The sequence below is a fragment of the Podarcis gaigeae genome, assembly GCF_964106915.1.
Source record: "Podarcis gaigeae genome assembly, chromosome: 1".
In the NCBI taxonomy this organism is placed as follows: domain Eukaryota; kingdom Metazoa; phylum Chordata; class Lepidosauria; order Squamata; family Lacertidae; genus Podarcis; species Podarcis gaigeae.
The window spans coordinates 46,951,073-46,978,737 of NC_139678.1; the positions used below are offsets into that span (position 1 = coordinate 46,951,073).

Consider the following 27,665-nt stretch of genomic DNA (forward strand, 5'->3'; position numbering starts at 1 on the left):
GCGGGTGGAAGTCAAGAAAATAAGGTTATGATGGAAATGAATTTGAAAAGAGTTTTTTTTTCTTTTTATGTTAAATTTTTAAGGTTTGTAATATTTTTATTTTTTCCTGCTTTTTGGCGGAGTTTTGATTTTTTTCTTTTGTTGTTTGAATGTTGGTGTTTGTTGGGGTTTTGATGCTTACTGTTCTATTGTAATCTTTTTTTCTTTTGAAAAAAATTAATAAAATATTATTAATAATAAAAAAAGATACTAGTCAGGGTTTTCCTGCTGTGAAAACCAGCAGGCAGGATGGAAAAAAACAGTTATCCTGAAGACTCAACAGCAGGAATAGGAACATTGGGACATGCCTTATACTGAGTCTGATAATTGATCCATCTAGCTCTGGAATCCGGGTGGTGGTGGTGCACAGACATAATTCCACTGCCTATAACTTAAGCTTGAACCTTCAGATTCCCACCAAGAGCATAGCTATGGTCCATTAAGTATTGTCTGAGGAATTGGTCTGCTTTTGAAGACTGACTTGCTCATGAGTTTCCTTTTACTCATGCAAAGTCTTTATTCACCAGGCGTGCATTTCTGCATCTGATAGCCAACCAAGCCTGCAACTTTAGGCTCCTGTGGTCCGGAGAACTAGGTGAATGCCTGATGTTTGTCTCAGATTCCGAGAAGAGCTTATCCACATATTAGGAGGAAACATGTACTGCTATCTCCATCAATAACACAGGATCCAATTGATGTGGCTTAATGTTCCTTGACATGGCCCATCTCCCTATAACATTGTGCTTGGGGAGCTTAAAATCATCTCTGAAGAGGATCACTCCAGTGAAAGCAAGATAGTAACAACCCCCAAGGAGCCTCTCCTAAATAGAGTTCATATATCTTGTATCAATATGAGGTTAGTGATTTTGGTTATCTTCCACTACCCTAACATCTTGGTCTGAAAATTGTCCACAGAACATCCTGTTCTTCCTGTAACTGCCCTTTTTGCTAACCATCTTCTAGGTTCTCCCCCACCCTTTCCATTCTCTCCCCATTCCGTCTTGTTCATAACCAAGCTCCGCCCACATTCCAAAGGGAAATCTCCTGACGGTTGCTATAGACAGAATCCTTCTCCTCTATCTAACATGCAGCCTTCTTCCTATCTTGCCTTGCACCCACAAGGAGCTTCCCTACTGAGAAAGACAAGCAAGAGTGGAGTGGTCTAGTGAATTATTTCACTGATCAAGGAAAATGACTAGCAATCTTGCCTGGCTACTGGTGCTGATCTCAGGGAACGTGTTATGTGAGAATGCAGGTCAGAAACCACCACAGGGTTTTAGATATGCTTCTTATGAAGTGATCATCCCAAGGAAACTGACTCCCCGATATGGAGAACAGGAAACTCATGATGTCACATACCTGCTGCAGATTGAGGGGAAGGGTCATGTGGTGACACTCAGGAAAAAGAAGAGCGTTGTCCCTAAACACTTCACTGTCATCACATACAGTAAGGATGGAGAGCTCCAGGTGGACTATCCTTTCATCAAAGATGACTGTTTCTACCATGGCTTTGTACAAGACAAGCCTTCTTCTAAGGTCACCCTCAGCACTTGCTCGGGGGGCCTCAGAGGTCTGCTTCACTTGGAAAATTACACCTTTGAAATTGAACCTGTTCAGGCACCTGGTACTTTTCAACATGTGCTGTACAGATTGGAGGGAATCGAAGGTGCTGTTCGCATGAGGTGTGGGTTAACAAAGGAAAAGCAAAGGAGCCAAGAGGCCATGTTCCAAAACAAAAGGAAAGTATTGACTGAAAGTGCTGCTAGAGGAGCCTGGTTGCCACACACCAGGTACCTAGAGGTTGCAATCGTGATAGAACATGAACGATATGTCAGGTTTGACAAAAATGAAAGTCGTGTTGCTAGGCAAGTTATTGATATCATCCATACTGCAAACTCACTGTATGAGCCACTGTCTCTTGAGCTGTCTATAGCTGGCTTGGAAATATGGACAGAAAAAAACCTCATAAATATTGTTAACAGCATAGATGACACTCATAATATGTTCACCCACTTTTTAAAAAGTTCACTAAGTAAACGTATAGAACTTGATGCTGCTCACTTATTTATATATAAGAGTTTTGGAAGTACACTTGGATTAGCGTACACAGGAACAGTTTGTAACCCCCATTGGGCATCTGCTGTTGAATCATATGTGACACCCAGTTTGTTTCTTATTTCTCACACATTTTCCCATGAATTAGGACACAATCTTGGAATGGAACATGATGAAAAATATTGTACTTGTAATCGAAGTTCTTGCATAATGGCTGAATATCAAACAAACTCTGATAAGTTTAGCAACTGTAGTTATAAAGAATATTTCAACAGAAGAAACAAGCAGTGTTTGCTAATTCCACCAGACTCCACTAAAATATATAAATTTGCATACTGTGGAAATGAAGTAGTGGAAGATGGAGAGGAATGTGATTGTGGTTCACCTGATCAATGCAAGTTGGATCCATGCTGCCAGTCTAATTGCATGTTGAGTCCAGATGCCACTTGTGCTTTTGGACGGTGTTGTGCTGAGTGTCAGTATCTTCCAGTTCATAAGGTTTGCAGAGAACAGGTCAGCAGCTGTGATCTCCCCGAGTATTGCAACGGGACTTCAGAATGGTGTCCTGAAGATGTTTATGTACAAGATGGTGCCCCGTGTAGTGATGGTGCATATTGCTATCAAGGGAATTGCACAACTCACAATAGGCAGTGCAGAATGATCTTTGGCAACAAAGCAACTGGTGCATCAAAGGATTGCTTCAGTGAAATGAATGCTCGAGGTGATCGCTTTGGCAACTGTGGGCTTAGACATGACACTTATAAGAAATGTGATACTCAGAACATCTTGTGCGGCCGAATCCAGTGTGAAAATGTTGATACAGTACCTTCTTTGGAGGAACACAGCACCATAATTAATACGCCCCTTGGCAATAGGCATTGCTGGAGTACAGATTACCACGCTGGAATGGAGATACCCGATATTGGAGCAGTGAGAGATGGGACTCCTTGTGGCACAGAAATGATGTGTATTAATGGGGAGTGCAAGGATGTGTCTCTCTTGAAATATGATTGCAATGTCACAAAGTGTCATAATCGAGGAATATGCAACACCTACAAACATTGTCATTGTGATGATGGCTGGGCCCCTCCAGACTGTCTAAACCAAGGTAATGGTGGCAGCATTGACAGTGGACCTCCTCCACCAGGGAACACTTCAAAACGTAGCGTCAACATGACAGGAATTATAGCAGCAATTGTATTTCTTGTTTCTACTATTCTTGCTGTTTTGGGGCTGGGTATTTATTTCAGGAAGCGTCTGAGAGAGCGGTTTGTAAAAAAACGAGATAAAACATATGAAGAAGGTGTAAAAGAGGAAGAAAATCCTGTCCCAACTGAATCAGAGAATTGAACAATACACTGAATGTGTCAAATAGATGTGCAGGAAATAATGGACAGTATTATGCAGTGATACATTTAAGTTTCTAAAGCTTTTTAAGCCCTTCTTCATTTGTCTACTAGGCACAATAGGACAGAACTCTGCAATGTGTTGATGTTGTCTGCAGTCTCTAACTCTCAGAAGTATCTCCCTTAAGCCCACTGGGGAAAAGAATGTGGAGGAATGCTAAATATTTTCAGCAAAAGCCAGGCTCTGAATAAAATCCCATTCTCACAGAAACCAACATAACCACTGATGTCATTTGAGTAACTGAGGTGCTATCCTAAAATATGCCTGTTGTAGAGCAGTAAAAAGGCAACAATACACTTTAACAGCTGAGCATTACAACGTTACGTAATCTTAGTAATTCCATGTCTACATATCAAAGCAACTGAAGAATGCAGAGAACGGTGGAAACAAAATGTTAAAATGACAAAATGTTGATTTGTTTATCTAATTTATTCTTCATACTTTAAAGAAGGTAATCCAAAGTGATTTATAATATAAAAACAAACCCATACTGTACATTGAAACCAGCAGAAAATAAAATAAAAACCAAAGATAAATGTAAAATAAAATCCCATTTTGAAAAGGCGAGATTAAAACATTCCAACCACTGGAGACCACAGATAACTAAAAACAAAGGTCTAGCAAAAGAGGGGGGAGTTTTTGCTTAGTGCCTAAAGCTATTTCTTCATGATGCCAGGTGAGCCTCCTCAGGGGGAGCATTCCATAAGTAGGGAGCCACCACTGAAAAGCCCCCTTCTTGTGTTGCCACCCCCCAGAACTCCTGAGGAGGAGGCACAAGAAGAAAGGCCTCAGATTATTATTGTAGGCTCTATGCTGGTTTATACGGGGAGAGGTGTTTCTTCAGGTATTTGGGTACTGAGCCACAATAGGCTTTGTAGGTCAAAACCAGCACTTTGAATTGGGCTCAGAAACTGATTGGCAACCAGTGTGTTTGGGCCAGGATTGGTGTTATGTGCTCAGACTGTCTTGCCTCCGTGAGCAACCTGGCTACTGAATTCTGTACCAACTTCTGAATTGCCTTCAAAGACAGCCCCATGTATAACACATTGAGTAATCTAACCCAAAGGTCATCAGAGTATGGCTGGCCACCAGCCAAAGCAGATGGAAGGCACTTCATGCTACCAAGGCCACTTGAGCCTCAAGTGACAGCAAAGCGAAGTTTCCAGAAGTATCCCCAAGCTATGTAACTACTCCTTCAGAGGGAGTGTATTCCCATCAAGAGCAGGCCATTTCCCATCCATCCAGTCTAGGGAACCATTCCCTTCAGTTTAATCTGAAATGAGCTTCAGTTTATTGGCTCCCATCCAGTCTGTTACTGAGTCAAGACATCAGTCATGCACATCCACTGCTACACTTGTAGATGTTAAGAAATCCAGATGTGCCATCAACATATTGCTGTCAACGTACTGCAAGACTCTGGATGACTCCACCCAGCAGTTTCCTTTAGATTAACATGTTTAACAGCATGGGGGTCATGCTTGATCCCTAAGGAGCCCTGCATTGAAGACTTTGTGAAGCTGAAAAGCACTCCCCAAGCATCATCCTGTGGAAATGACTATCCAAGTAGGACCAGAACCACCGCAAAGCAGTGCTGCCCACCCTCACACTGGGACAACTGCTCCAGAAGGATACCATGGTGAATGGTATTGAAAGCCGCTGAGAGATCAATAGGATTAACAGGGAATTAACACATTCTCCCATCCCTCTCCTGACTGAGGTCATCATACAGCATAACAAAAGCAGTTTCCATGGCCAAACAGACCTAAACCTTGATTAAAATGGATGCAGAAAATTGGTTTCATCCAAGAGAGCCTGGCTCTGGATCACAACCAGTCGCTCAAAATATACAAGTAAGCGTTTATTTCTTTGTTTTAAAAGACAAAAAGCAGTGATTAAAAACACTGAAAGTGCAAATGCTAACATTTTTTATCAAAATAGGTGTAAAATGGTTGAGAAGTCCTAATGTTATGAATAATTTTTTCTGAATAAACCCTAAAGGGAGATTACTGAACGTTGCTATGGACAAAAGAGGGATGCTTTAATCCTTAAGTTCCAAAGTTCGGCTGATAGCTGACTGATCTTATTATATAGGGACCAATTTCAGTGTTGCACATAAAGGTGACTGGATCTCATCTCATCTCTCTCTCTCTCTCACTCACACACACACACACAAACACACACACACAAACGGCGTTGCAAATATTGGCCACAGATACTGCAGCTGAGGGAGGAAGGAGCTTCAATGCTCTATTCCACAGCATCCCAGCTCTTCCCTTTTCAGTACAGTTGAAGGTGAAGAAGCCTGCAGAGGAAAAAGGGGAAGGTGGAAGCAGTATTATGCCCTTGTTAGACCTTCCTCTTTCCAGACTAGAAATGGGAATGTGGGGCTGAGCTGCTCTTTTACTCTCCAAAATTTCATAGGTGAAGTAGGCACACTTATTTGAAACAATAGGAAACTAAAGCCCAGGGAATGAGGCTGCTAGTCACCGAGACAGCTAATCTTACACAGTGGCATCTGGCTTTTTGCTTATAGTCTGAGGTCTGCACTTGCTCAGAGTCCACGCTGGCACTGTTTTGAGCTTGGTCCTCAGCTATCCATCTCTCCACTGTAAATGGAGAAAACCACCTTTCTTTGTTTCTACAGAGGTTCCTTACAAATAAAAGGCAAGTGTAGAAAACCAGGACGTACCTCTGTAAAAAAACACACACCCTCATTTCAGAGATAACATGTTTTTCTGCCAGAAAAAGTATTAGAAAAAGTTAGTCTGTTAAAGCCTATAAAACAATTTGTTCTACCAAGACACTCTGCTGATTTACTACAAATTCATATTATCCCAAAGATGTATTTAAATCAGTTTGGATGTGTGTGCTGTATAATGTTGTAACTCTTTGTGACATATTTCAATTACATATTACTTTTCAAAACTGCTTTGAGGTTTCCCCCCCTACAATCAAGTGGTATATAAATTTTATTAAATAAACAAACAAACAAACAAACATTTGCAGTTGCCGTCATCTTTTATAAAATCAAAATTACTTTTAAAAAGAACTAGATTAAGTCAGTAGGGCAGAGACTCTTAATCTCAGAGTTGTGGATTCGAGCCCATGTTGGGCAAAAGATTCTTGGATTGCAGGGGGCTGGAGTAGAAGACCTTCATGATCCCTTCAAACTCTACAATTCTATGATTTTATGATAAGAGAGTATTTTAATTTCTTTATAAAAATGTATTCTGCTTAATAAATATTTAGAGTGTGATCCGTAACACTCAGTAAATGAAAACAAAACTATTCGTCACAAATAAAATTGATTTTGTTGTGAAAATAAAAGAAAAAAATATTCTGGAAATCCATTATCATGTTTTAAATGCAATGGAATTTTTAAAAGCCATGTCAGATTTCTGGTGTTGAAAGTGCCTTAAAAGCTTCAAAAATAAGTCATGCCAGACCAATCTGATTTCTTTTTTTTTTAAATGGAATAACAAAATCCATTTTCATGTTCTAAATGCAATGGAATTTTAAAAAGCCATGTCAGATTTCTGGTGTTGAAAGCTTCAAAAATAAGTCATGCCAGACCAATCTGATTTCTTTTTTTTGATGGAATTACAAACTTGGTGAATGAGGGAAATGCTGTGGATATAGTCTATCTTGATTCAGTAAGGTGGTACCTGTTTATCTACTTGCACTGGTATGCAAACAATACTGCCAATGGTAGTTCATGAGGAAGCTCAACCTCGATGACCTGGGTCTGCACTAAGAGACAGCCAAGATGGTCTCTGGCCTCTTCAGCAGCCTCAGCTTTTGTAGCTGGACTCATAACTACAACATAACTAAAGTAGTCAAAAGCAATAAAGAAAACATAAAAAATATACAACCAAACTGAACAATTTCCACATAAATCACAAGATCTATAATAAAGATACAAAAAACCAGCAACAGCAGCAACCACCACCCCTCCCAACAAAATCCGGCAAACAACAGCCCAGCCCAAGGGTGTGTTCAGCAGTCTCAGCTTTTGTAGCTGAAGTCAGTCAGGGCCCCTTCCTCCTAGGTCAGGTGGGAAAAGGCTGCAAGGCAGAGAGCAGGTCTTCCAGGACTCGCAGCCAAGAGTCACAGCCAAGATGCCCTTGGGATGAGGGGCAGCTGCCCTCTATGCCCTGCATGTGTGTTGGTGGGGCAAGGAGTGAGCCACCTCAAAATGAGTAGACACATTGGAGAATTTTGAATGTGAGCCTTTTCATCAAAAGGAGAACGTATGCAACAGCTACAGTGTGACTCTGTGGACCAGATGGACAAGTAAAGACTTCCTATAATTTGTTTTAAAAACACCTTCATATAAAATGTATAGCATTTGATACAAACTACTCCAACCTGCGGGTGGTGCTGTGGGTAAAACCTCAGTGCCTAGGACTTGCCGATCACATGGTCGGCAGTTTGAATCCCCGCGGCGGGGTGAGCTCCCGTCTTTCGGTCCCAGCTCCTGCCCACCTAGCAGTTCGAAAGCACCCTTAAGTGCAAGTAGATAAATAGGTACCGCTTTCTAGCGGGAAGGTAAACGGCGTTTCCGTGTGCTGCGCTGGTGCTGGCTCGCCAGAGCAGCTTTGTCACGCTGGCCACGTGACCTGGAAGTGTCTCCAGACAGCGCTGGCTCCCGGCCTCTTAAGTGAGATGGGCGCACAACCCTAGAGTCGGACACGACTGGCCCGTACAGGCAGGGGTACCTTTACCTTTACTTCAACCTGCATCTAATATCTTATTGTAAATTTATGAGATCTATGGATTTAGGGCGTTATACAAATTTAATAAAATAATAATAATTAAAAACTCCCCCTTTGCCTTACCTGCTATTGCTGCATATTGCTGGCCAAATCTCTGTAGAGTAGGCAACTTGCTGTTCACATATCCTGCTTCCAGCCCTTCAGTGGCACAAGAAATAATATATCTATACCAAATTTGTTCATGACAAGGCCATAGGAACTCCTGCTAGCGCATAGCTGTCAACATTTCCCTTTTTCTAAGGGAAATTCCCTTATTCCAAATAGGATTCCTCACAAGAAAAGGGAAAAGTTGACAGCTATGCGACTAGGTATTCTTCCATTGCTCTGCACTCAGTTCCCATGATTACCTGACACTATGGCCCTCAGCCTATCAGCACTCCTTTCTGTTCTTCCTGTTAAGTCTCCTGTCAGGCACTCTGACCCGCTTCCCGCTCGCCCAGTCTCTGCATTCTATTCTGTCCCTAATCACCAAGGCCCGCCCACATTCCAAAGGTAAATCTACAGACGGTTGCTATCATCAGAATCCTTCTCTCTCTGTAGGAGTCTCCTTCCCATTTTGCTTTGGGCCCACAACAGGCCATCCCATGGGGTGCCTTAGTGCATTCTTTCACCTGTCAGGGAAGATGACAAGCAGTCGTCCCTGGCTGCTGGTGCTGATCTCATGGAATGTGTTGAGTGAGACTGCAGGTCAGAACCCTCCACAGGGCTATAGGTATGCCTCCTATGAGATGATTGTCCCAAGGAAATTAACCCCCCGATATGGACAAAACCTCCACACTATCACTTACTTGCTGCAAATTGAGGGGAAGGGCCACATCGTGAAGCTCAGGAAAAAGAAGAGTTTTTTGCCTAAACATTTCCCTGTCTTCACTTACAGTAGGGAGGGGGACCTTCAGATGGACTATCCTTTCATCAGAGATGACTGCTTCTACCGCGGCTTGGTAAAAGGCCATCCTGCCTCTCGAGTCACCCTCAGCACTTGCTCAGGGGGACTCAGGGGCCTGTTGCACTTAGAAAACCGCACCTATGAAATCGAACCTGTTCAGGCATCTGCTACTTATCAACATGTGTTGTATAGATTGGGGGAAACGGTGGATGCTGTACGAATGAGATGCGGGCTAACAGAGGAAGAGCAAAGACGCCAAGAGGCCATGATCCAAAGCACAAATAATGTAACAGTTCAAATTGATGCGAGAGGAGCCTGGTGGACACACACCAGATACTTGGAGCTTGCCATTGTGATAGAACATGAACGATATGTCAGGTTTGACAGAAATGAAAGTCGTATTGCTTTGCAAGTTCTAGATATTATCCATGCTGCAAACTCAATATATGAGCCACTTGCTGTTGAGTTGTCTATAGCTGGCCTGGAGATTTGGTCAGAAAAGAACCTCATAAAAATCGAAGACACAATAGAACAAACACTGCTCAATTTTGCCACGTTTGTAAGAGAGTCACTAAGTAAACATATAGATCTTGATGCTGCTCACTTATTTGTATATAAAAGTTTTGGAAGTACACTTGGATTAGCGTACGTAAGAACAATTTGTCTTGCCCACTGGGCAACTGGTGTTGAGTCATATATGACTTACAGTTTGTTTGATTTTACAGTTATATTTGCCCATGAATTAGGACATAATCTTGGAATGAAACATGATGAAAAATACTGCACGTGTGATCGACATGCTTGCGTTATGGCTGCATATGGAGTAAGCACAGATAAGTTTAGCAATTGCAGTTACAAGGATTACTTCTCAGTAAGGAACAGAAAGTGTTTGTTAGTTCCACTAGACCCTGATCTAATGTATAAATTTGCATACTGTGGAAACAAAGTAGTGGAAGATAAAGAGGAATGTGATTGTGGCTCAACAGAGCAATGCAAGTTGGATCCATGTTGCCAGTCTAATTGCATGTTGAGTCCAGATGCCACTTGTGCTTTTGGAGAGTGCTGTGTTGAGTGCCAGTATCTTCCAGTTCATAAGGTTTGCAGAGAACAGGTCAGCAGCTGTGATCTCCCCGAGTATTGCAACGGGACTTCAGAATGGTGTCCTGAAGATGTTTATGTACAAGATGGTGCCCCGTGTAGTGATGGGGCATATTGCTATCATGGAAATTGCACAACTCACAATGGACAATGCAAAATGATATTTGGCAACAAAGCAACCAGTGCATCAAAGGATTGCTTCAGTGAAATGAATGCTCGAGGTGATCGCTTTGGCAACTGTGGGCTTAGACATGACACTTATAAGAAATGTGATACACAGAACATCTTGTGCGGCCGAATCCAGTGTGAAAATGTTGATACAGTACCTTCTTTGGAGGAACACAGCACCATAATTAATACACCCCTAGGCAATAGGAAATGCTGGAGTATAGATTACCATGCTGGAATGGAGATACCTGATATTGGAGCAGTGAGAGATGGGACTCCTTGTGGCACAGAAATGATGTGTATTAATGGGGAGTGCAAGAATGTGTCCCTCTTGAAATATGATTGCAATGTCACAAAGTGTCATAATCGAGGAATATGCAACACTTACAAACATTGTCATTGTGATGATGGCTGGGCTCCTCCAGATTGTCTCAATGAAGGCTATGGCGGCAGCATTGACAGTGGACCTCCTCCACCAGGGAAGGCTTCACAGCATATTGGCATCATTATAGGAATTATAGCAGCAATTGTATTTCTTGTTTTTACTGTTGTTGCTATACTTGGGCTGGGTAATTATTTCAGGAAGCACCCAAGAGAGCGGTTAGTAAAAAACCCAGAAAGAACATATGAAGAAGATATAAAAAAGGAAGAAAATCCTGTCCCAACTGAATCAGAGAATTGAACAATATACTGAATGTGTCAAATAGATGCACAGGAAATAATGGACAGTATTATGCAGAGATACATTTAAGTTTCTAAAGTTTTTAAAACCCTTCTTCATTATATTTGTCTACTAGGCACAACAGGGTGGAACTCTGCAATATGATGAAAAATACTGCACTTGTGATCGACATGCTTGCGTTATTGTTGCATACCAAGCAAGCACAGATAAGTTTAGCAATTGTAGTTATAAGGATTACTTCTCAGTAAGGAACTTTCAATGTTTTTTAGTTCCACCAGTCTCTGATCTAATGTATAAATTTGCATCCTGTGGAAACAAAATAGTAGAAGATAAAGAGGAATGTGACTGTGGCTCACCAGAGCAATGCAAATTAGATCCATGTTGCCAGTCTAAGTGCATGTTGAGTCCACTTGTGCTTTTGGACAGTGCTGTGTTAATTGTCAATTTCTTCCAGCTCAGTCTGTTTGCAAAGAGAAAGTTCATGCCTGTGACCTTCCTGATTACTGCAATGGGACTTCAGAGTTGTGTCCTGAAGATGTTTACGTACAAGATGCTGCCCCGTGCAGTGATGGTGCATATTGCTATAATGGAAATTGCACAACTCACAATGGACAATGCAAAATGATATTTGGCAACAAAGCAACCGGTGCATCAAAGGATTGCTTCAGTGAAATAAATGCTTGAGGGGATCGCTTTGGCAACTGTGGGCTTAGACATGACACTTATAAGAAATGTGATACTCAGCATATCTTGTGTGGCTGAATCCATTGTGAAAATGTTGATCAGTTACCTTCTTTGCAGGAACACACCACCATACTTCATACTGCCCCTGACAATAGGCAATGCTGGAGTACGGACTACCACGCTGGAATAGAGATACCTGATATTGGAGCAGTGAGAGATGAGACTTCTTGTGGTAGTGACCTGATGTACATTGATGGGAACTGCATGAGCATGTCCTTCTTGCAGTATGATTGTAATATCACAAAGTGCCATGATTGAGAAATATGCAATACTCAGAAACATTGTCATTGTGATTATGGCTGGGCTCTTCCTGACTGTCTCTATGAAGGCTACGGTGGCAGTGTTGATAGTAGACCCCCTCCAAGACATAGTATTTTTAAATTTAGCTCCAGCATGGCAGCAATTATAGGAGTATTTGTTTTTTGTGTTCTTGTGGTTCTGGGTATTTATTTCAAGAAGCACTAGACACAGAAGTTTGGCCAACTGAAGGAGCAAATGCATGAAAAAAATATTTTAAAAGGAGAAGACATTCCAAACTGAATTAGAGAATTGAACAATGCACTGAAATTGATGTGCAAATTGATAATGGACAATATTATACAGAAATACATTTAAGTCTTTAACCTTTTGATTACTCTTAAAAGTTAGGGGTATTTTTTAATTATTTTTTTCAGCTAGGCACTACAAACAGGAAAAATTTGCAATGTGGTCTATATTCTCTATCTCTCATATGTATCTTCCTCAAGCCCACAGCAGGAAAAGCCCTGGGCAGGAGGGGCTAAACCCTCTGTGAAAGAAAATCCCATTCACACAGAAATTTACATAGTGATTCTGTTGAAATAACTGAGATGCTAACCTAAGATATGCTGGCTGTCTAGCAATAATATTGCAGCCGATTGGCTTAGCTACTGAACAGCAGAAACGTATGCAGTCTTAGTTATTTCCACCAGTGTAGGATGGGCGTTGAAAAAGGTACTGTGGAAGCAAAAAACATGAATGTTATAATGCTAAAATATACAGCAACCTTACTTATAAGTAGCTTTTCCTTAATCTTTATTTATATGCAGAAGATAGTGCATAAACACTGAAAGTACAAATGGCAATGTTTTCAATCCAATATAAGTATAAAATTGCTCTGAAGTCAAACAAATGAAATATATTAGTTTTACGGATAATTCCTTGAGTAAATCCTCAATGATGATATTTTTATTATTTATACCCTGCCCACTCTGGGCAGCTTACAGCAAACATAAAGCATAATAAAACATTAAACATTAAAAACTCCCCTATAAGGTAAAGGTAAACCTGGATGGTTTGTTGTTGTTTAGTCATGTCCAACTCTTCGTGACCCCATGGACCAGAGCACACCAGGCACTCCTGTCTTCCACTGCCTCCACTGGTCAGACTCATGTTCGTAGCTTCGAGAACACTGTCCAACCATCTCATCCTCTGTTGTCCCCTTCTCCTTGTGCCCTCAATCTTTCCCAACATCAGGGTCTTTTCCAGGGAGTCTTCTCTTCTCATGAGGTGGCCAAAGTATTGGAGCCTCTGCTTCAGGATCCGTCCTTCCAGTGAGCACTCAGGGCTGATTTCCTTAAGAATGGGTAGGTATGATCTTCTTGCATTCCATGGGACTCTCAAGAGTCTCCTCCAGCACCATAATTCAAAAGCATCCATTCTTCGGTGGTCAGCCTTCTTTATGGTCCAGCTCTCACTTGCATACATCACTACTGGGAAAACCAGTATGGACCTTTGTTGGCAAGGTGATGTCTCTGCTTTTTAAGATGCTGTCTAGATTTGTCATTGCTTTTCTTCCAAGAAGCAGGTGTCTTTTAGTTTTGTGACTGCTGTAACCATCTGCAGTGATCATGGAACCCAAGAAAGTAAAATCTCTCACTGCCGGGACATTCCCGGATTCAGCAGCAAACCGTTATCAATCCCAAGAATGCGAGGAATGTGGCTGTCTCCCAGTGCTGTTTCTCTTTATCCAAAAACAGCTTTTGTGAACCAGAGAAATATCAATCTGCGTTCACTCTTTTTAGCCCAAAATCAGCATACCTTGGGGGTTCCGTTGCTCCTTGCTTATCAGCAAAAACATCTGCTCCGGTGTTCAACCGTTTGATGTAGCTCCATCCGCACGCTACCACAAACTCCTTTATCTCCTTGCAGAGGATGAAGTACGATCCATCAACCTCTTTAGCTGCTTTCATGGATCGATGCCATTTGCTCGATGCTACCATATGTTGGGAAATTCAAGCCCTTCTCATGAGAAGCTGGCAGCAGTCCAGGCACGATCTAAGCATTTCCAAAACATGTCTTACTAGCAGCCCGTTTCCAGGTTCAGAGCGGTGGTAATTTGACTTTCTTCACTCTCTCCTGCAGGCTTACACGATCCAAAATTTCCCCCCTCTTCTCCTGCTTCCAAGGGGGGGTTAATAATTTTAGCCGATGGAAGTTTAATCCTTTACGAAAGGCTTTCCAAGACTTTAGCTTGCAGCCTCTTTGCTTCAGTCTATTACAAAAGGGGAAGGCGGACTTCCTGTTTGAAACCTCCCCGTTTCGATGCCAAAATGAGACGTTTAAGAATCCAATTTTCCGTTCTACTCACGGGTAGTTGTTTTAAAATCAAATTGTCCACAGGAAAAGTCAGCACTCTCCGGCAACAGCAATGCGGCTTCACTCCGTGAAAGAAGCAGTCGATTCAAAGCACTGCGCCACTCACCCCACGCCGCTCCGGATCCCCGAAACCGGGTTTCCCCGCGAGTAGGGGAGGCGCAAAAGGTGCCAGCCAAGTCCCACGTCCACGTTCTCCTGCCTGTGATTTTTGTGGGTCCCCGCCTTCGTGTGGCGGCCAGACCCTGATTTCCATGAAGCAAGTTCCTCCTGATCAGAGGAATTCCGCCATTGTCCAGAGGCGCCAACCCGGAAGTCCCAGGGCCTGTTAGTTTCTGTTTGCCACTGAGCAGTGCTTTGGAGTCACAAGACTGTTTACATTCCACACATTCCATACTGTTGGAAGTCTCACGGGAGATGGATGTGACGTTACTGGTTTCCTGTTCCTTTGTTTGTTTGCAGTTGCTCTCTGCTTTCACAGAGAGAGGATGTATATTTCTTTGCTGTCTGCATAGTAAGAAATAAAGCATAGCGATGTAGCCATAAATCTCATCACTTTCCTGTGCTGGAAACTCTGCTGAACAGGAATGTGCCTGAGGCCTCATCAAAGGCTCAGGTTGTTATCGTCGGAGGCATTTCTGAAGGACTTGGCCGGAGGAAAATGAGCTTTATAAGCTTGGTCGAGCAGAGATCCCGACAGGGCCCTACATGGTTGGCACCTATGGAAATAGAAGAACTAGAAATATCCTTTTTGAAATCAATTACAATACAATTGAATTTTGAAAAGCAGTGTTGAATTGCCTGGTATTGAATGTGATTTGCATACATTAATAGTATATAGTTATTGTGAACCTGCAAAGTTGGATCAAACTCAATGTGACACATGAAGGTGACTGGATCTTATGAGATTATTCATTGTTAAAAAGCAGAAATATGGCACACCAGATTAGTCATAGATAGTGACACTGAAGGAAGAAGGAATTTAAATATTTTGTCCTATACCTTTTCCTTGTTGACTAAGGCAATTGAGTGCATTTCTCTGGAAATGAGCTGCGTGCCTGCCAGTTGTTCCCTTTTGATGTTGCTTGTGTGAGCATGCAAGGGATCCAGGCTGGTGGTCCCTGGGTTGAGCCAGGCAGGTCAACCTGATTTGGACAGCTGGGCTGTGGGGTGTGCACGGCTCTATTAAATACAACCTATGAAATCAGCTCTCAGTAATTAGCCTACCTCTTCACAAAATACAACCTAGTTTCAGAAGTCATCATTTTTTTAAAAAAGCAGAAAAATATATGGTATAGGGCTTTTTTAATGTGATTCTTTGGTTGAATGATTGCAAATCCATTTTACCTTCAAATGGCATTTAAATCACCGTGCACCAATCTGGGGGCAATGTGCGCTTATATTTCATTACTGGTGACTTATTTCAATTAAATATTAGTTTTGAACATTTGCGAATGACCTTTAAGTTTTGTTTTCTAAAGTGGAATAAAGCAATAATTACATTAAGAGAATATATATACAGTGGTACCTCAGGTTAATAACTTAATTTGTTCTGGAAATCCATTCTTAACTTGATACTGTTCTTAACTTGTAGTACCACTTTAGCTAATGGGGACTCCCGCTGCTGCCGCGCCACTGCCACACGATTTCTGTTCTCATCCTGAAGCAAAGTTCTTAATCCGAGCTACTATTTCTGGGTTAGCGGAGTTTGTAACCTGAGGCGTCTGTAACCCGAAGTACCACTGTAAAACATTAAACATTAAAAAAACCTTCTCTATATAGGGCTGCCTTTATATTTCTTCTAAAAGTTGTATAGTTATTTATCTTCTTGACAACTGATGGGAGGGCATTCCACAAGGCAGGCGCCACTACCAAAAAGGCCCTCTGCCTGGTTCCCTATTGTTATGATAATGAAGCAATGCAGCTGCAAAGTCCTAGCTTGAAGTGTAAACATGATGGGAATGTTGGGACTGCTGTGGGAACAGAGGGGCAGTCATTTCACAGTGCGCAGCACCGGAATTACCTCAGAGTGTAATATGAGCTGTACAGGATGTACAGGGAGTGTTTGTCACAACACTGCTGGAGTATGGAGAGAGCAGTCACGTTTTTTGTAACGCTGCAAAGACAGAAATAAAAGCATGTAAATACGTTTCTGTCTATCTCTTTCCCCTGCCTGGGGGAGGCAGGAAAGAGGGGTGTGTTCTTCTCACGTTTGAGAAGAATCGCCGATCGAGACCTTGCCTGCGTCTGCTGGGGAATGCAGCCAGGGAGGTCAACAGGGAATCAAGCTGGGTGCCTGGACTGCTTCTCTCATGAGAAGGGCTTGAATTTCCCAACACCTATAACTTCACTTTCTTCGGTGAAGGAACTTCTAGAAGGCTCTTGGCGCTGGACCTCAACGTCAAGGCTGAAAACGGGGGGTGGAGACACTCCTTTAGGTATATAGGGATGAGGCCATTTGGGGCTTTAAAGGTCAGCACCAACACTGATTTGTGCTTGGAAACATAGTGGGAGCCCACCTAGGAATAATGTTCATTTCGAGAGCATTCAACTTTCTGCAAGTGGTAAAGTTTAATGGCTCCCATCTATCAATATCTAGGGAAGCCTCTTTTTAAAAATTTATGTTTGTTATTTTATGTATTTCATTTATGTTTACTGTTACTAGCTGAGTTATATCTCTTGGTGTTAACATACAAATCTAGAATTGATATTGCTTCAGTTAATTTGATTAAGTGAATGGGTAGGATGCTGGTGGCGCTGTGGGTTAAACCACAGAGCCTCTTGGGCTTCCTGATCAGAAGGTCAGCAGTTTGAATCCCCGCGACGGGGTGAGCTCCCGTTGCTCGGTCCCAGCTCCTGCCAACCTAGCAGTTCGAAAGCATGTCAAAGTGCAAGTAGATAACTAGGTACCGCTCTGGCGGGAAGGTAAAAGGCATTTCCGTGCGCTGCTCTGGTTTCGGTGTTCTGTTGTGCCAGAAGTGGCTTAGTCATGCTGGCCACATGACCCGGAAAAACTGTCTGCAGCTCCTTTGACCTGTAAAGCGAGATGAGCGCCGCAACCCCAGAGTCGTCTGTGACTACACTCAACTGTCAGGGTCATTTACCTTTACCTTTTAAGTGAATGGGTAATTGAATTTTCACCTATTGGCATCAATTCCAATTTGGATCAATTAATCGAGTATCCTGATATTTTACCCCAAGCTTCAATTGTTTACATCAAATTAGGAATACTAGTTTTTAAAGGTTTTTTTTTAAAATTTCTTTTTTACCTTTTTAAATTCATTTTAGGTGGGGGGGTGCGATGGATGTTTAGTTGGGTTTGGGAATCTGTTTTGGTATGTTTGCAATTTTGGTATGTTTGTAGTTTTTACTGTTTTGGGTTTTATTGTGTTTTATTTTTTGTTCTTAAGGGGAGGGGTCAGGGATGCCTGGGAGTATGTCCCAGCCAACAAAATGGCTGGGACAGGTTCCACAGAGGGGGATGCACTGGGACAACAGATCTCAGTGATCACGGGTAGGAGGAGGAGTTACGCTAAGACCAGACCATGTCAGTACTAAGGAGGCAGATTTAATCGCTGTTTGAGAACTATCCCTGCCTCCGGGTCTGGTCTTGACCAGATGGACACTGGAATCAGCAAGGGATACCCCCAAAACCTGAACGTACTGCTGTGCAATGCCAGGGCGGGGGGGGGGGTTGCAGTGATTTTTAGGAAGTCATTAGTTTGCACCAGGCGTCCTGTTGGCAAGACCCAGTTCTCTGAGTGCATGTTCTGAAAGTTGGGAAATAGGGGCAGTACAGAATTCCTTTTGGTGTACCGACCTCCCTGCTGCACCAAGGATTCCCTGCCCAAGCTGCTTCAGGTCATGGCAGATGTTCTCCTGGAGACACCTAGGGGATTTTAACATCCATGCTGACACAACCTTACAAGGGGCCGCTCGGGACTTTGTGGAAAGCATGGCCTCCATGGGGCTATCCCTGAATAAGTCTGGCCCAACTCATAGCCGCAGACATGCCTTAGACCTAGTGTTCACCTCTATGGATGTTGGTGACTTGACACCAAGTAAAACCGAAACTAAAGAAGTGCCATGGTCAGATCACTTCCTGGTGCAACTGGACTTCTCTGTGACCCTTCCCCTCTGCAGGGAGGTGGGACCGATTTGGATGGTCCACCCCCACCACTTAATGGATCCAAATGGTTTCCAGAGAGTGGTAGGGGATGCTTTATCCCATGTTGATGGCCTTTCAGCTGATTCCCTGGTGGCCCACTGGAATGTGGAGTTAACCAGGGCTATTGACTGTTTGGCTCTGAAGTGCCCTCTCCGATTGCATGGAGCCCAGACAGCCCCGTGGTTTTCCACAGATCTGGGGGCAATGAAACAATCGCTGAGATGGCTAGAGTGCCGGTGGCAGATAACTCATTCTGAAGCTGACCTGACACGGGTTAAAGCTCAACGTCAAGCCTACCAAGTGGCGGTAGCGACAGCAAAGAAGACTTTCTTCGCCACCTCTATTGCATCTGCAGAAAACAGCAGCAGGAGACTCTTTCAGGTGGTTCGCAATTTAGCGGAACCACCTGTTCCATCAGGGCCCAGTACAGGCCACATGAACTCCTGCAATGATTTTGCAAAGTTTTTGCAGATAAATTCGCTCAGATTTGGGAAGAGGTAGACTCCACCGTGGGAGCAAGACTGGGGCGGGAGAGTGCTAGAGTTCCGTCTAGACAATTCCAACCTGTTACCTCTGAGGATGTGGACAGGCTGCTTGGACGAGTGAAACCAACCACCTGTCTCCTTGATCCTTATCCATCCTGGCTTATAAAAGCTTTGCGGGGTGGTGAATGCTTCTCTCTGTGAGGGAGCCTTCCCAGACCTGCTAAAAGAGGCGGTTATCAAACTGCTCCTTAACAAACCATCTTTAGATGTGGCCAAAATGGCCAACTATCACCCAGTCTCAAATCTTCCATTTTTGGGCAAGGTGATTGAGCGAGTGGTTGCTGAACAACTCCAGGCACGACAGAAGAAGCGGACCATTTAGATCCCTTCCAGTCAGGATTCAGGCCTCATCATGGGACTGAAATTGCCTTGGTCATACTGGTTGATGATCTCCGGTGGGCTAGGGACAAAGGTGAGAGTTGTTTCCTAGTTCTGCTGGATCTCTCAGTGGCTTTTGACACCATCGACCATAACATCCTTCTGGACCGTCTAGAGGGGCTGGGAGCTGGGGTCACTGTCATACAGTGGTTCTGCTCCTTCCTCCTGGGCCGTGTTCAGAAAGTGGGGGGGGGGATGAGTGTTCAGACCCCTGGGCTCTCACTTGTGGGGTGCCTCAGTGTTCTGTCCTCTCCCCCATGCTTTTCATCATCTACATGCAGCTGCTGGGAGAGATCATCAGGGGGTTTGGGCTGGGTTTCATCAGTATGGGGATGATACCCAGCTCTATCTCTCAAATCAGAACCAGTGAAGGCGGTGAAGGTCTTGTGTGAGTGTCTGGAGGCGGTTGGAGGATGGATGGCGGCTAACAGATTGAGGTTGAATCCTGACAAGACAGAAGTACTGTTTTTGGGGAACAGGAGGCGGGCAGGTGTGGAGGACTCCCTGGTCCTGAATGGGGTAACTGTGCCCCTGAAGGACTAGGTGCGCAGCCTGGGAGTCATTTTGGACTCACAGCTGTCCATGGAGGCACAGGTCAAATCTGTGTCCAGGGCAGCTGTTTACCAGCTCCATCTGTTCCGCAGGCTGAGACCCTATCTGCCTGCGGACTGCCTCGCCAGAGTGGTGCATGCTCTGGTTATCTCCCGCTTGGACTACTGCAATATGCTCTACGTGGGGCTACCTTTGAAGCTGACCTGGAAACTACAACTAATCCAGAATGCAGCAGCTAGACTGGTGACTGGGAGCGGCCGCCGAGACAACATAACACCGGTGTTGAAAGACCTACATTGGCTCCCAGTATGTTTCCAAGCACAATTCAAAGTGTTGGTGCTGACCTTTAAAGCCCTAAACGGCCTCGGTCCAGTATACCTGAAGGAGTGTTTTCACCCCCCATCGTTCTGCCCGGACACTGAGGTCCAGTGCCGAGGGCCTTCTGGTGGTTCCCTCGCTGCAAAAAGCCAAGTTACAGGGAACCAGGCAGAGGGCCTTCTCGGTAGTGGCACCCGCCCTGTGGAACACCCTCCCACCAGATGTCAAAGAGAAAACTACCAGACTTTTAGAAGACATCTGAAGGCAGCCCTGTTTAGGGAGGCTTTTAATGTTTAATAGACTATTGTATTTTAATATTTTGTTGGAAGCCACCCAGAGTGGCTGGGGAAACCTAGCCAGATGGGCAGAGTATAAATAATAAACTATTATTATTATTATTATTATTATTATTATTATTATTGGCTTCAAAATAAACAGAAGGGGATCATCTGCAAATAAAAACAATTTATATTCGACTGAATTGTGAATTGCTCCATTAATCTCACAATGTTGTCTGATAGCGCAAGCTAGGGGTTTTAAACATATTGTTACAGAACGGGGGGGGGGGTGTCCCCCTAAACACTGAAATTAATAAATGCTAGGATGTGGGGTTATTTGTGATATGAGGGGAGAATATAAGCTGCAAAGGAATTCCTGGGTAGCCTGGCCAAACTAGGTCCCTTAAGAAAGCCATTGTGAGTTGTTAAAAAGAGAATGGCACTTCTGGCCTCAAGCGTGATCGGAGACTGTAGATTTGGAAGGTTGCCAGGGTAACTGCTCTGGGGAAGGGCAAAGGGTTTCTGGGAAGAAGAAGGGGGGAGATCCATTTTGGCAATGCTTGGGGCCATGCTGTAAGATCTAGACCCCCTCCATGCAAACTGAGGGTGTAAATAGGTGAATAGACCCTATTTCTTAAAGCACAACAGCCTCCACCATGTCTTCTATTCTCCAAAGGGACACAGACCCTGTGTGGGCACCTGAGATCCCATGCGGTCTTGCCATGGCTTTTGTCACAATATATTAAAGAGTAAAGGTGAAAGTGGACATCCTTTTCTGTTTCCTCAGGCCAGTGGAAAGAGAGCAGACATAATCTTGTTCACTTTAACTCTATATGCAGGTGAAACATATAATACCTTAATCCAGCATGAATAGCTCAATTGGTTAAAGCGTGATGCGGATAACGCCAAGGCTGCAAGTTCGATCCCCATATGGGACAGCTGCATATTCCTGGGGTTGAGCTAGATCACGTATGTCCAACTGTGATCTACTATCCAGTATCAAAAACTGGAAATGATCTACCACACTCTCCCATTGTCATTCTTCAACTTAAACATATTATATTTGACTGGGGAAACCCAGCCAGATGGGCGGGGTATAAATAATAAATTATGATGGTGATAAAAATAATAACAAATTATTACCCCCACACCAGGCCCCTCCCAGGGCCCTTGGTGCACGTGGGAAGCCAACACGCCCCAAAATGTTCAACTTCCCCTTTTCCAGACGAAGAGCTCCGTGGGAAGAGGGGGTGGTGGATTACATTCATGTAAACACATCTAGGCTGGAGCTGGAAAGGTGGGGAAAGTTCAGCACCCACGCAGAACTAAGGTGGAGGAGCGTGGGACCTGGCATTTTCTTTCCACAGGAACCAGTAGAAGGCGTGTCATTGTCTCTCTTGTGCGCCGCACTTCCCTTGGCTCATTCTGCAGCACTGCAGCCCTTGCGGAGCATGTGTGCCTCATTGTCGACCCCACCTCCTTGCCCCGGGACTGTGGCTTGCAGGGGGCAGAGGCAGGCACCTCACATGTTTCTGGGGCTGGCTAGCTGACTGGGCGTTGGAAAAGCCGGCAGCCAGAGCAGGGCGCTTGAGGCGGCCGCAAGGAGGCGGAAGCAGCACCTGCGCCAGCCAGAGCTCTTGCTGCGGCGGTGGTGAGCAAGCCTAGCTAAGTACAAGGCAGCTGCTGGGAGAGGGCGGTGGGCAGAGGTGACAAGGCCTTGGTCATGCTCGACCAAAATCCATCCCGCGATTGACACATTGGACATGTCTGGGCTACATGATCCTAAGGGTACCTACCAATTCTATGATTCTATGATTTTGTAAAATCCAGTGGAAATCCAATGTTTCTGAATACCAGTTGATAGGAATCAGAAAAAGGGAAAGCACCTAAGTCTTAACAGTAGGCTTCCCAGTTTGGGAAGAAGATGCTGAACTAGATTGGCCTTTCACCTGACATAGCAGGGCTTTTTAAGTTCTGATGCTCTGTAATTACACTTTCATGCATTCCCACCCTCCATCTTCCTTCTCCATTCTGTTCCATCAATCAACTAAGCTCCACCCACATTCTAAAGGTAAATCTACGGAGTGTTGCTATGGTCAGAATCATCCTCCTGCTCTAGTTAGCATGCAGCTTTATTTCCACCACCATTCCAGACCAAAAGGGATTGTCATGAATGACAGGCATTAGTACAGCGCTCTAGTGAATTCTTTCACCTCTCAGGGAAAATGACTAACCGCCACACATGGCAACTGGTGCTGATCTCATGGAATGTTTTGTGTGAGACTACAGGTCAGAAGCCACCACAAGGCTTTATGTATGCCTCTTACGAGGTGACCATCCCAAGAAAACTAGTCCCTAGGTATGGACAAGAACATCATGATGTCACCTACCTACTGCAGATTGAGGGGAAAGGCCATGTAGTGCATCTCAAGCAGAACAGGGGCTTTGTCCCTAAACACCTCCCTGTCTTCACTTACAGTAAGGAGGGAGACCTTCAGTTGGACTATCCTTTCATCAGAGATGACTGCTTCTACCGTGGCTTTGTACAAGACAAGCCTTCCTCATGGGTCACCCTCAGCACTTGTTCAGGGGGCCTCAGGGGTCTGCTGCATTTAGAAAATGACACCTATGAAATTCAGCCTGTGCAGAGATCTTCTACTTCTCAACATGTGATGTATAGGTTGGAAGAAACAGAGGGTGCTGCACGTATGACATGTGGGTTAACAGAAGAAGAGCAAAGGCATCAAGAGACCATGATCCAAAAAACAGAGAATATAGTGGCTAGGGGTGCTCCAGAAGGAGGTTGGTGGACACACACCCGTTACGCAGGGGTTGCAATTGTTGTGGATTACGAAAGATATGTGAGAATTGATAGAAATGAAACTGTTGCTGCTATGCGAGTTCTAGATGTCATTCATGTTGCTAATTCATTATATGAGCCACTTGGTGTCGTTGTGACTCTTGTTGGATTGGAGATTTGGTCAGAAAAGAACCTCATTGTGATTGATAACAACATTTACACCCTGCTTTCCAATTTCAATGACTGGAGAACAAACACCCTAAATAAACATCTAGAGAATGATGCTGCTCATTTATTTGTATATAAGGGCTTTGGACGTACGCGAGGATTATCATATTTAGGAACAATCTGTTGGACTGATCGGGCATGTGGTGTTGAATCATATGTTGGTTATAGTTTGTCTGATTTTTCTAATACATTTACTCATGAATTAGGACATAATCTTGGCATGCAGCATGATTCAAAATACTGTACTTGTGAACGACATGCCTGCATTATGGCTGCAGCTCAGGCAAACACTGATAAGTTTAGCAACTGCAGTTATCAGGATTATTTTGAGCTAAGGAACACTCCATGTTTGTTAATCCCACCAGAGCCTGATAAAATGTATAAACTCAAACACTGTGGTAACAAAGTAGTGGAAGATGGAGAGCAATGTGACTGTGGTTCACCAGATCAATGCAAGTTGGATCCATGTTGCCAGTCTAACTGCATGCTGCGCCCAGGTGCCGCTTGTGCTTTCGGACGGTGTTGTGCTGAGTGTCAGTATCTTCCAGCTCATTATGTCTGCAGACAAGAGGTTAGCAGCTGTGATCTTCCTGAGTATTGCAATGGGACTTCAGAGTGGTGTCCTGAAGATGTTTATGTACAAGATGGCACCCCGTGTAGTGATGGTGTATACTGCTATAATGGAAATTGCACAACTCACAGTGAGCAGTGCAAAATGATCTTTGGCAAGAAAGCAACAGCTGCTTCAAAGGCTTGCTTCAATGAACTGAATGGTCGAGGGGATCGCTTTGGCAACTGCGGCCTTAGGGATGGAACCTATAAGAAATGCAGTGCTAAGAATATCCTATGTGGAAAACTCCAGTGTGAAAATGTTTATAAACTACCTTCTTTGGAGGAACACAGCACCCTAGTTAATACACCCATTGGCAATAGGAAATGCTGGAGTACAGACTACCACAGTGGAATGGAGATACCTGATATTGGAGCAGTGAGAGATGGGACTCCTTGTGGCACTGACATGATATGCATTAATAGGCAGTGCAAGAGTGTATCCCTCTTGAACTATGATTGTAATTTCACAAAGTGCCACTATAGGGGTATATGCAATACTCATAAACATTGTCATTGTGATTATGGCTGGGCCCCTCCAAACTGCCTCTCTAAAGGCTTTGGTGGCAGCATTGATAGCGGGCCTCCACCACGAGGTAACATTCTGGATCGTAGCAATCTCAGTGCAGGATTAACAGAAGTAATTGGATTTGTTGTTCTGCTACTATTGTTGTTGTTGGTCTGGATATTTATTTCAGGAACGGACTGAGACTGAAGTTCTTACATTTAAGTAGAAGAGTTTGTCAAGCACAAAAAAGAAGAAATTCTGAAATGCATCACAGAAATGAACAACTGGCAGTGTGCCAGATACAGAACAAACAATAGATTCTACTATGTAGATATACATTCAATTTGCTAAGTTTTTGATTATTTTAAAAAACCTTTTCATTAAATTTTCCTCCTAGGCACTCTAGGTTGTGAAAATCTTGGTTTTCTCAACAGGGGAGAATTACATTATATGTTGAGCCTCACTACATCCTCTGTCTTCCAGAAAGTATTCCCTCTACCCAGGGCTTTTTTTCCCCATCTGCAACTCACCAAAACTTAGTTCTGGCACCTGTCAGGTGGGTGGCATTGCCATTCTTAGAGAATGAGAGAGATATTCATAGTGAGTTCTGGCACCTCTTTTTCTAGAAAAAATAGCACTGCCTCTACCTCATGGATTTAGAAGCTGTGATAGTCTAAGTATTGTTGGATAACAACCCCTATTAGCCCCAGTCAGCACTGACAATGTTCAGGGATGACGGGAACCATTTCCAACAACATCTAGAGGGCCACAGTTTTTTTAATTGGGTGTAGGTGTGTTAAACACTGAGCAGAATTCTAGTTCCCAAATAAGAACCCATTCTTAAGAAAGTGTGTGGATTTTTAAAGCACCCAGGGGGTCCCACCACTGAGGGAGGAAAACCTTTAAATATTTTAATCATGCTATGTCCATATTTACCAAGGCAAGTGAGTGACTTTCTTTGGAAATCATCTGCCTGCCTGTCAGCTGTTTCCCCTCGTTGCCTGTATGAGCAGGAAGGAGGATGGGAGCCAGTCAGGCAAGTGTGTGTCTCTTGTGGCTGAGTTCCATCCCTTTCCACCAATAGTAGGCCCACCATTTCACTGCATTCCAGATCTTCTTTCCCTTCCAGGCCAATTAGAAGGGGATGAGGTGGGTGGGGATGGAGCAGCCTGCAGGGGGAACAGGCCAAGGAAAATGAAGCAGTGTTATCAACTTACCTTGTCTTCCTTCTCCTCTCTGGTCCAAAGATTGGAGTGAGTGGCCAAGCTGCTCTCCTACCCATCAACATTTCTCAGACAAAAGTATGGATGCTTCTGTGAAACCGTAGGAAATTGAGCCCATAAGTGCAGGAGGCAGGATTAACACAACAACCTCCTGCTTTTTCACCTGAAAAACATTTGAAGTCTAAACTTTGCACATGGACAGTGGTAATTTATCAATTATACAACTTCTGCTACTTGTTTTGAAAGGAATGTTAAGCTCTTGTGAGCTTCAACTATCTGTCTCTTCATTGTAAATTCAAACAAGCACATTTCTTTGCTTCTGATGAAGTTACCTAAAAAAACAATTAAACCATTAAAAATAAGTCTATGAAATCAGCTTTCTGTAACCAGAACTTACCTCCTCACAAAACACACACTTCTCCTCCCTAGCAGTTTTTAAAGCACAATCCATCTATAGGCTGCTAGTTTGTTTTATAATGACTCAGGTTAAATTATTGCAAGTTCATGTTACCTCCAAAGGTGTTCTGACACATTTTGGAGTGATTTTACTGTCTTGAATTTGCTTTTCAGCTTCCTTTTTACCAGCCTCCTCTGTGGTGGACCCTGCACCTTTCCCCCTACTTGAGGCGTATTTTACTGCCAGTACAGTGGTACCTTGAGTTAAGAACTTAATTTGTTCCGGAGGTCCGTTCTTAACCTGAAACCTGAGGTACCACTTTAGCTAATGGGGTCTCCCGTTGCCGGTGTGCAGCCACTGCGTGATTTCTGTTCTCATCCTGAAGTAAAGTTCTTAACCCGAGGTACTATTTCTGGGTTAGCGGAGTCTGTAACCTGAAGCATAATTGGTTCCCACAAGGTACAATGATGGCCATCAACTCGTGTGACTTTAAAACAGAGTTAGACAAAATCTATGAAGGATAAGGCATCAAAGGCTACTTGCCAAAATGGCTGGCATGCCTCAATTATTAGAGGCAGTATGCGACTCAATAGCACTTCCTATCACAAGTGGGGTAAACATACAGTTCCTGATTGTGGGCTTCCTAGTGGCATCTGCTTGGCCACTGAAGAAACAATATGTTGCATCAGATGGACCTTTGGCCTGATCCAGCAGGGTTTTTATTATGTTCTGTAAGTGCCTGTTCAGCTAAACCTCTCTTCCATCCATTTTCTCTACAGTGGTACCTCAGGTTACATACGCTTCAGGTTACAGACTTCGCTAACCCAGAAATAGTGCTTCAGGTTAAGAACTTTGCTTCAGGATGAGAACAGAAATTGTGCTCCGGCGGTGTGGCAGCAGCAGGAGGCCCCATTAGCTAAAGTGGTGCTTCAGGTTAAGAACAGTTTCAGGTTAAGTACGGACCTCCGGAATGAATTAAGTACTTAACCTGAGGTACTACTGTACTAAGGGACGCGGGTGGCACTGTGGGTAAAACCTCAGCGCCTAGGACTTGCCGATCGTCAGGTCGGCGGTTCGAATCCCCGTGGCGGGGTGCGCTCCCGTTGCTTGGTCCCAGCGACTGCCAACCTAGCAGTTCGAAAGCACCCTCGGGTGCAAGTAGATAAATAGGGACCACTTACTAGCGGGAAGGTA

General features: G+C 43.8%; 1 protein-coding gene across 1 annotated transcript; it reads left to right on the forward strand.

Moving 5' to 3' along the window:
• Nucleotides 1–253: 253 nt before the first annotated feature.
• Nucleotides 254–27,280, forward strand: LOC310852215 (uncharacterized protein). Its single transcript, XM_083755219.1, has 4 exons — nt 254–3,441; nt 8,585–11,028; nt 12,080–12,224; nt 22,887–27,280. The coding sequence occupies exons 1-4, from the start codon at nt 1,231–1,233 to the stop codon at nt 25,050–25,052; spliced, it is 6,966 nt and encodes a 2,321-aa protein (XP_083611345.1). The 5' UTR covers nt 254–1,230; the 3' UTR covers nt 25,053–27,280.
• The last annotated feature ends 385 nt before the right edge of the window (nt 27,281–27,665 follow it).

Bases quoted from the DNA above. Each gene is read 5' to 3' on its own strand.
- LOC310852215 (XM_083755219.1), top strand. From the start codon at position 1,231: ATGACTAGCAATCTTGCCTGGCTACTGGTGCTGATCTCAGGGAACGTG. The intron at 3,442-8,584 runs TGAACAATACAC...CTATGCGACTAG, and splicing joins TCCCAACTGAATCAGAGAAT to GTATTCTTCCATTGCTCTGC. The intron at 12,225-22,886 runs GTATTTTTAAAT...CATGAATGACAG, and splicing joins TAGACCCCCTCCAAGACATA to GCATTAGTACAGCGCTCTAG.